At 37.8% G+C, this 10818-nt stretch overlaps 1 protein-coding gene across 1 annotated transcript; it reads right to left on the bottom strand.

Annotated features, from left to right (window-relative positions):
* Positions 1-1721: 1721 nt before the first annotated feature.
* Positions 1722-5577, bottom strand: TACSTD2 (tumor associated calcium signal transducer 2). Its single transcript, XM_085307968.1, has one exon. The coding sequence runs from the start codon at positions 5514-5516 to the stop codon at positions 4581-4583; it is 936 nt and encodes a 311-aa protein (XP_085164094.1). The 5' UTR covers positions 5517-5577; the 3' UTR covers positions 1722-4580.
* Between the last annotated feature and the right edge of the window lie 5241 nt (positions 5578-10818).

Here is a 10818-nt window from a genome sequence, read left to right as displayed (position 1 = left end):
GGGAAGACTATCTGTTTAATAGCATTAACAGTCCAATTAAGGAAAAATGCAGGAAGGGCCCTCTTGTTAATTCCTTAACTATTCTCTCAAAAAGTGGTTTTAATACCTAAGCAACAGAAGGTAGTTTTGTCTAAGGTGACTTCCTGAGGCTTACGCATTTAAGGACTATTCAGGGGAACTTGTATTTAGTTAAGCACTCCACATCACAGACATGCTAGTATAGTAGTTAAACAAGAAGGAAGGGAGTTGGGTGCACTTACATGCTGTGAATTTTTACTTCACATAGTTAACCTAATCTGGCAGTAATCCAAACCTAAACAACCACAGGGAGATTATTCCTAGTCAAGGGAAAACGAGGCAAGAAAAGGATTGTCTTTGTCATCCAGGATAGCAATGTGTTTGGGCTCTGTTACTGCGGATAAGAGCTCAGTCTTCAGGCTGACCGAGTTCAGCGTAGGATCCGTTGCCCTAGAGCGTCCCCCCGGGCTYGCCCAAGGCCGCAGAATTGGTGGGGTTTGCCTGCTCCAACACAAACAAAGCGATCTGCGCATCTTTCTGCACAGCTGCAGGAATGCACGCACGCACCCCCGCACCCTCACTCCATTGTAAACTAACACAGGGGCCCTGTGTAGACACGTATGAAAATACAGGCTTGCATACATAAACCGACGTGGATTTCACCAGGGATTTCACAGAAGGAAAGGAGTTTAAGAGGATTTTAATCCCTCCACAAGTCCTTATCTCTCATTTCCTTGCCGTRGCATTGGCATTGCTCCTGGCACTGTCCTCAAATCTTGAATAGTTAAAAAACATTTTCTTTTGTTTAAACTACAAGTTCAAGTGAGATAGGAGACAAGGTTGAAGGCTTCTTTATGCAGCTGCACAAAGGTAGTTGTAAGTGCTGTATGGAAAGGGCAGCACCAGCCTCTTCAGAGCCATAGCACAGAGCCAAGGTTTCCTTCTCTGCCAGCTGTTATTTTGGGCTCTGTAACTAAAGCAGCCCTTCACTAGTCGGAATTGCAGAATATAGGTTAGGTGCCAGAGAGCTCTGCCTTCATTACGATGAACAGACCCTGGAGCTGTTAGGTAACACGGAGGTAGTAGCTCAGAGGTCCTCACTGATACTAGTCTTGTTTATTCCTGTATGTACTTAGAGATAACACAAATATATATGTGTATATATAAAAATACACACTCAGTATTTTATAAAAGCTTTCCAAAACAAAACAGAAACTAGTGTAGGGTCTACTCAGAAATAGTTGTGATTGATGTTAGTCAAGTTGCTCAGGACACTACTCAAAAAGCTGTCAGCTAATGCCATCTAGAGCACAAACCCACCATCACTATCACCATAGTGGCTGTACCCACAGATCCTGCTTAAGGGAGCATAAAACCTAACTAGTTAAATCCAATAAACAAAAATGACATTAAAAGGGATGCCATAATCAACAAAAGGATGAATAGAAATTTAAGAGTTAGAAATCTGAAATTAGAATGAATAATAAAAAACATGTTTATTTTGCAAAATTTAACACTGATGAGCTCATTTTATCCTCAGAAATTATTTCTCGTAAGAACAGTGGTGGACAGAATATCAAACAAGCCGAACATCATGGATTGTTACAGTGGAATACTTGATCTGCCATATGTGAAAGACAGAATGTATAGCCCAAGAGATGATGAATGGAACAGCAGGAGAAAAACGAATACTTAGTAGGAGCAATGAGAGAATATGTTTAGTTTATTAAAGTCCAAATCTTATAATAGTTTTACATAGCTTTATTCAAGTAAATGACATCATCCAAAGAGATGTTCTCTGTACTGCAATTAATCTTCCTTTTCTTTTGATTAATTGCAGACACGTACCTTATTACTGCCATTAAACATGCCTAGTACTTTTCCAGCCCCATAGCAGCATGCAGTCTACTAGTTCTTCATGACTAGCAAGGAAATAACTGACCAAAACACATCTTTTTTATTGGGCAGTCTTTTAATGATTACTTAAAATATGAATAACACCATAACATAATCAGTCTTCTCTCAATCTAAGTTTCTAAAAAGAAGAGGAGCCCAAGAGAGATGCTCACAAATGTTACCTATCTGTTAAAATTTGTGTTTTTAGAACAACTTAGTTACTTGTGCCTCACCTAATGAGAATTATGCCAATATATTTTATTGCTTTCTGCTTAATGCATTTATATTCTGTTTTAATATAAAATCTTCTCTTTCATCTTCAGAAAACAAACCATTTTCATGAGTCAAATAAGAAAACTGAAGTGGTTAGAAGACTTAAAAGTCACAGTATCTCCTCTGGAAAAGATTGTATGTCTTACAATTTTCAGCCTAAACTAGTAAATCCTGTCTCCTAATTCTAGAAATTTGCATTCTAATTAAACTAATTGCCCAGTTGCAGTAGACATGAGTAAAACGAAGAGCAGAATTTGGCCTCTATTGTTTAACCAATTACGGTTCTCTTAGCACCTCCTGAGATCTGTAGCATTTCTTCAGTAAATTTTGAGTAGCTGAGTGATAAACAGGACAATCCTCTGGACAGGTCCCATGACAGTGAAGGAATGGAAGACATGCTTTACCATCATCCAGACTGTATCTTCTCTGAGAGAGAACCACTAACATATCAAACAGAGAGCCTCTGTTAGTTCCACATCTGTTAATTCAAGAACAGAAGTGGYTAAAGAAAACTTTCACACTGATCCCAGATTTCTCCAAGGTAAGAGATGATAGCCAACTCCAGATTTTCAGTTCAAATGATTTTATAAAAAGAAGGTATTTGCAAAACTGCATATGGAGTTCAGCTAAGTTCTGAACTTCCCTATGACTTGAAAGAATTCAACCTAGATGCTTGATTTTCACCTCACATTTTATCAGTACTGATGTACATACTTGACTGAAAAACTAGCAGGTTGGACTTGGTGCCATAAGATACATAGTAAGTTATCGGCCCTGCTCCAAAACTTTTTGAATGTATTATCACTCATGTCATTTCACAAAGATTAGATTTTATGCTATGTGATACATCTGCCCCATCCCATATATCCAAAGCTCAAATTTGTCCAGTAAGCAAGTGAACAGCAATTGGGTTTAATAGAGATGCTCRTTTTCCTGCCACAAATACTAAAGAATGGTAAGTCTCCTCATTTTCTATTTTAAATAAAGGTACAAATAGAATTCAACCTTTCTCATTCTCTTCCCAGCATCCCATTCATTTACCTACTCAAGTACTTGGATGGGGAGGGTGCAAGGAAGGAGAGCATTATTTTGTACACTACAGTAGAATTTGAGATGTGCATTTAATAAGTAATTTGCTCTAGAAGTTGCACATTACTGGATTTTTATTTGGATTACAAACTAGTGCAATTGAGACTAATTAAGAGAACTAAAGACCTGACCATTCTAGACTGTTTGTTTGTAGCAGTCTTAAATGTAACCACTGGATTTCTGAATGAAAACCAGAATGATGAGACTTCAGACACCCATACACAGTGTGGAGAAATCAACTGCCAGTATTTCAATTGTTAATAATTATCATTACTTTCTTTCTAAAATGTCCTTCGTGGTGTCTATGACCTACTAAACAGAATTTAGTAGATGAGTAGGTAGCAAAGAAGTGCAGTGCCAGTGCCTTGGCCAAATTCTAAACTTCAATAATTACATTCTGCTTAAATCCCCCCTGCAGTTCTAACAGAATAAAGTTCCCTCTTCAACTGGTCCTGGAGCATTGTGTAGCATTCCTGTGAAGCTGCTAACCCCTGAAAAATATCTCCTCTCATTAAAGTTGCAAAGGGAATTCAGGTAGACAGAAAACAATCAGCCAAGTTTGAACCTAGGCAGAACACCAAGGTTAACTTTCTTACGCTTGCATTGGTATCACAGGATCTTTGCTGACAATAAATGTCAGACCCTTGTTGAAAAGCACGAACGGAAAGAGCTCACCATGCTGTCTGAATACAAAGTCAGAAACTCGGCATCTGTGCACCTGGAAGTAACCATGTTAATGTTTCCTAACAAATGACTCTGTATAAAAGTCTCTGATGTCGTAAAGTAAGAACCTAATCACAACCTCATTTGGTTATTTAGCAATATTTATGAAACTGTTTATGAAAAAAGTTCCAGTAGCTTTAGAAGACACTTCCTTCTTCAAAAACTTCTTTAAAAACATAAAACCTGCCTTAGCTTATTTGGGTGACACAGCAAATATTTGAGTTTCAGTAGCTAGATAAACCAAAGGACTCTCAAAGTATTTAAGCAAGCTGAACCAGGCCAACACTACCAATTAAACTACTCTAAATTATGCTAAAAAGACAGTTATAACTATTTCCCTAACCTCTGAACTGGGACTCATCTATTTAAAAGATTTTGATAACCGACTTARAAATGAATTTCTACCTAAAAGTCATTCTTAAACTAAAATCATTCAAAACAATCACTAGAAATTCTAAAAATCACCAATTCCCTAGTAAAACAGAAGACACTCTCCAAACCCATCCATGCACACTGAATCGGTTCGCARTTTTTACTTCTGTTGTTTTTGTTATTGTTGAAGTTGCATTTCCTTTTTCAGATTAAGGCAACCGTAAAGTTGATCTTCTCATTTCACTCATTTCTTTAATCTCAACTTTTTTATATTTTCCTGTCCGCTGCCACCTCAGGATAACCAGCACAGTAACCCCAAAGATGATAGTCAGCGTTATCACTGTCACCACAACGCTGACACCAACAATCATACGTCTTGCAGAAAACTCTGGTGGCTTTTCATCAACATAGTAAATTAGTATTTTTTCAATATCCAGAGCTTCTCCATTAACAGACACATTTAATCTATTGTTAGAGTGAAATATGGAGTTGTCCTTTATATCCTTTTCAAAGTAATAAGCTACATCAGCTATATCTACATCATTGTCAGATTTCTCAAAGTCATTTTGACTTAAGTGGATTTGGATAAAAGGGGAATCATATTTCACATCTGCAATGTACTTTGGATGCAGTTTATATCGGTTCTGAAACAGACGTTTCAGGGCACTTGCTACTTCGGGATCTTCAAAGGTACTGGACATTTTTTTGTGTTTCAGTTCAATGTAGATCCAGCTTGTTCTAACCAGTTCACTGCACCTTAGGCTTCTGTCCCCCTTTTCAGTTCTTCTTACTCCAGCAGTGTTGACACACCAGCAGGTATCAGTTTGGTTGCACTGCCTGGCTTTGAAGATACCACTRTCCTCACACTCCGGATTGTAAATGCCATCATTATCTACAAACCCATTGCGAGGTCCATGGAAGCGCTTGCCCTTGCGAGGGATCATTTCTGCCTTCATCAGCARGCATTTTGAAGTCAGCGTTGAACAATTTACCCTGTGATTTGAACCTACCAGTGTGCAGGTGCAGATCCCAGATATATCCTGCGTGCATACTGTCCACTTATTGGTCGCACAGGTACAACTCTCCTGCCTTGATGAAGCTACCACCAAAACCAAAATCAGCAAAACTCCAAACTGCAATTCCATATTACAGGTAGAAAGTGCAGAAGTCCRAAGCGACAGCAGGCACTATCTGAAGCTTAAACCCACACAGTCTACTGGTTTCTACATGCTGGTGTGCTGCTCCCTTTTTCAAATTCAGATCAAACCTGACAGACAGGTTCTCCTTCCAAAACAACTGGCCCCTCATAATACACAAACCTCAGAGAAGCTGCACCTTCATCAATTATTTTTCAGGGAGCGGCACTGATTCCCCAGATGCCTGCCTTCCCTCCTACTTAATGAAGGAAATAACAGGGAAGAGACAAGCCCAACATGAACCATAGTTCCTACCTTGGACTTCCCTTACGGATTATAGCACAAACCATCACCTATCCATTTTCCTTCTTTAGGCTTACGGTGTACGCACACCAATGTACCTGTAAGGAATGTCCATTTGTGCATTGGTATACGTTACAGGATTACAAGAGGAAGCAAAAAGCAAGCAGACAGAGCTGAAAGTACCAACCTCACCCAGCAGCCTCTCTGTCCTTCCAGTTGYGGGGTCAGACCATGGTGAGCCAGAGTGGGATGAAGGGATCTGTATTGTCTGTATGCAGTGGCACTTTTTGTGCTGTTTTAGGGACTGGTAGACATTGTTCATGTAGATATTAGTCAGATTAATCAGAGATTAAAAAGGAGTCTGCCAAACATGAACAAATTGATGTTACTACGCTTCCTCAAGGAGTTATAGCAGGACAGGCTAACAATCTCTAGAAAGATTGCTCCACAGAGTGGTTAAGACTGCTCCCATTTCTCTTGGCTGAATCCCTTTCCTTAGCTGTGATATTCCTACTCCTCCATCTCCTTCCTGATTTTCCCTGCATCTTCCATCACATATCAACTGTATCATTCCACTATCTAGTTCCTTGTTCATTACAGACTATCTCCTGGATCCTTTTAAACATATATATTTATAAAATAAAATCTTTTTTTAAAAAAATGTATGCTCTAACTAAATGCTGCCGTAGCTGCCAATTCAGGTCACAGCTGGAGTGACTGTTCTCAGTTTGCTGACTACTCTCCTACTTAGCACAGGAGTGCAGGCTCATCTTCCAACACGGAAAGCTTCTCTCTCTGCCTTTCCTTTGACACATATTCATCCCAACACAGTATTATGAATAACAATTTTCACGCTTGTATTACCTCTACAGAATTGTTAGCAGTTTCGGAAGAAATCTTTCCATCTGAAAGTGGAGTAATGCCTTTCACAGTATGTTCCTGCAGCTCCCAAGCATCCCAATGATCTACAAACTATGAATCATTATTTCCATGTTTTGGCAGCAACTGAAAGGTATTCTTCAGTTTGCATTAAGCCAGTACGACATCTGATTTGCCAAACACCGCCAGGTACTTTGTAAATCATTGTTTTGGTACTAATCATGACCTCAGAACAGTGTATACGTCATTCTCCCCTCCACACAGCTTACAAACTGCCTTCTTGCACGAGGTTCCTTCGATCTGTACTGGTTTCCTTCTGAGGGCCTGCCCTGCTTTAGATCACCTACTTGTAAATTATGACTTGTGTCTGTGTAAACAGTGGGAAGTTCAACTGGTTGCCAATGAGTACTTACAACATAACACAAATTTAAATTAAGACTATGGATGTAAATACCTTCTGCCATTAGAGAAGGGCGTAATCTGGAGCTCAGCTTTGCAGCTGAACCTATTTCTATTTCTAAACAAGCCACAGAAATACACCCTACTTGGGGCTGTGAAGAAGAGGCAAGTTCCTTAATATATTCCTAGTTCCTTTTAGGACCTGGAGCACCTACCTCTGCATTTTGTCCTTCCTTCAGATAAAAATAATCATAGATAACCTATCTTAGAAAATAATTAAAATCTATAGCTAAAATTGTTACAAATATTGTTAGAAGTTTCAAATTTATGATTCTTCAATAATAGTTTAACATGTCTTAGTTCTCTTCCTATATTTACTTTCTAAGTCACTCATTATTTCTCTTTAATATAAGCAAATTTTTTTTAAATTGCACCTACCTCCTTCCAAGTCAAACTCTATTATCAATCTATTATCTACATGCTCATATCTTGTCTTTATTTTGCATTATGAACATTATGGGTAGAAAAAGKAAATTGTGGTTTTCTTCTTTCCAAAAGGTTTTACTGGAGAACAGATCCTCAACAGCTATAAACTGTCATAGCTCACAACCAACTTTTATGGAACTATGGCAGTTTATATACATCTGAATTGAGCTGTCCTTGCACCTAGAAAGCACCATAGGAATGAGCAAGTAATAGGACTTTTTTTTTTTTTTTTTTTGTAAATAGTATTTTACCTGTATGGTGTTTATAGAGATTCAGACTTGGCCTCAGCCTCATATCATCAGTAGAGTTTCCCTGTTTTACAAACAGCTACATTGAAGTACTGAAAAATTGTTTGTTGAAAAGTAATATATGAAAGAAAAATCTCAGGTAATGAAAAAAACATGGTCTGTTTTCCCTGCTGTTGGAAGAATCTCACTGCTGCTATCTTTAATTATAAGCTGTGTTCACTGCTTCTTCCCTCAAAGGCAGCCAGAAGTCCAACAGTTTTAGAACATACCATCACCAACCAAGAAATGCAAACCAGTGACAAGAAAAGTTGAAAGACAGAATAATTTTAAGCTATTAAAATAATTTAAGTTATTAGAATCATTCCCTAACAGAACTGCATCAGTTGCCAAAATAAAAGCGTACTTTTACGATTACTTTTTTGCACTGGTAAATTTTACATCTATAAATAAGGAGGGAACACATTTATTTTAAAGGCAGAAAAAAACACTTAAGAAATACCTCTAAGACTAAAGAAAATAAAGTATTACTTCCTTTAATCCATGCTAAATTTTAATAGCATTACAGGAGTTAATTATTTAGAACAGCAGGCTGTTAAATGAATCTTGTAAGAAATGTGCAGTGCATTATTTCTTTGCTGATCTCTGCTTCCATGGAAACAATTTCTCTGCATAATTCTCACTCTCATAAAAATAGGGCACTAGGTCTATGTAGAACAGCAAGACACTTCCAATTAAACAACCACAATGCTTTTATCTAGGCCATTAAATACTTTATTCAGTCTCAAATACTACTGCTGCGTTCCCTGGGATGTTAASAGCCAGCTACTTTGAACGTGCTGGTTCTGCGGGGCTAGATGAAGGCACCGTGTGCACGTCCTCGCTTCCGCGCTGCCGCTGCAGCGGGTCGGCCTCGCCTCCCGGGCTCGGAGGAGCCCCGCTACGCCACGCGCAGCCTTTCCTGGCGCACGGCAGCCTCAGTGCTGCCTGCGTTTTGCCTCCACAGCACCTCTTTCCACCGCACAACACAATGCTCAGCAACRCCCAGGAGACTGAATTTTCTGTTAGCACAGCAGGAATAGGTTAATCTGGCAGAAACAGCTCTAGAAACAACACACCTGAATCAAATTTGGGTAGTGAATAAAGTTCTTTGAAAGATAWTTTGATGACTACCTTCAGACTTTACTGAAATTATACATGAGAACACACACATCACATTACTTACTTTAGTGATCCTACCTACAGCCAGAATTATCTCTGTGAAAACTGGAAAACAGATTCTATTCCAGCATCCCTGTCAAGAAGTATCACTGGATAATTTTCTGAGGGAAATTAAAGCAGAGGGTTTGTGAGAACAATTTTTTTTTTTAAAAAAAAGAATAGATCTTACCTATTTTATAGGTAAGCACCGCTTACCTATAAAAATTATTCACTAGCAAGAAATTTATATGCACTGGCTAGAACAGTTTTAGGTCTTAGTTCAAAACCACAGTCATGTTTCCATATTTGAGTTTTACTTTTTGATATTAGCTATAACAAAGCCCCCTCTAGTGGTATTAAGTTTAGCTGAATCACATTTTTACTGCTATTAAGTTGGAATAATGAAATATCAGCTCTTAGGTTTAACAGATGAGAAACTATTACAAATACAGAAAACAGCTTTTGAGTTACTGAACAAATAGTCTTCATTAATAGTCTCTTGGATGCCAATAGTATGGAATATCAAAAAATTGAGCAAAATGAAAAAAGTTACTTAATACCTGTGGCAACAGTGCTAACTTCAACAAAACTATCCTCACTGGAAATTTACTCATTTAAAAAAAATACATAAATGGACAAAACACCCAAAAGCACGAGGCATAAATCCCTGCGAAAAGCACTGCTGACAAAGGGTATCTGCCAAAAGCAACACCTTAAGCATTTTTTTTTCCAACTGCTGACACTTTGTTTTAGTTATACCCTACCACTTGCTACTCACCTTTTTTCCTCTCTCCTGAGGAACTTAGCTAGGCATAATGGGTCTTCTTACATAAAGAAATAGCATATTACTCTTTAACAGTTATATTAAAATAGAGCTAATATAAACAGAATGTCTGACTGAAAAGAAAAATCAGCCTCTCAATGAAGACATTTAATGCCTTATATGTTTAGCAGCACAATTGGCAGTATTAATAAAACATATTTTTATCTTAAAAGTATGCCACTTTCACAACTCTTTAACAATACAGTCAAAATAAACTAGGAAAAGCAAACTAGTTATTTTCTTACCATGGCTCCAGTCAAAATAAACTAGAAAAAGCAACTAGTTATTTTCTTATCATGGCTCCTGCCAACAAAAYTATTAGTCAGCAACACAATTGTCATATTTCTTCCCGATTCAAATATACTATCCTACAATAATTCTGGATTATGGCAGTAGTTAGATTCCTCTCACTCCCACCACTAATAAAACCTACCTCTGCTTAAAAAATTTTTTTAACAGGTATCCTTAAGTACGAGGATCACTCTTGGGAAATTCAGAGTCTTCAAGTGCATATCAAAAACTCAACACTGTGCAATAGCCTCTACTCAAGAGACGTTAATTGCTTCAAAAGCACATTTTACTCAAACTTCTCTTACCTAACATGACTGTCAAATCCAATTAATACAGCTGTATTACTTTCACTCACTTTAATTATTAACCGGAAGCAGCCAGCACATTGTTACCACTACTTTGGTGATACTGATATCCATTCTTAAGTGGTTGGAAATATAACATATCTAGACAAAAAACATTTTACCTACTTAATATTGCTGTTACATTTGAAGTTCAAATTTCTCTTTCTACAAATCAGGACTAATTACAACTTTCAGTACATACATTTATACCATGCGATTTTTTTTTCCTATAGCGTAATCTATGCAAAACTGCAACAGAATAACTTAGAGTGCAGAATTCTCCAAACCAGGGAAGGAATGCTTTGTCAGCGAGAATGTACTTTAAACTAGAAACACAGAAA

This window comes from Rhea americana, unplaced genomic scaffold (assembly GCF_003343005.1).
Source record: "Rhea americana isolate MKP2758 unplaced genomic scaffold, rheAme1 scaffold_27, whole genome shotgun sequence".
In the NCBI taxonomy this organism is placed as follows: Eukaryota; Metazoa; Chordata; class Aves; order Rheiformes; family Rheidae; genus Rhea; species Rhea americana.
Note: the sequence above shows the minus strand (reverse complement) of the source record. Positions and strands in the feature narration are given on the sequence as shown.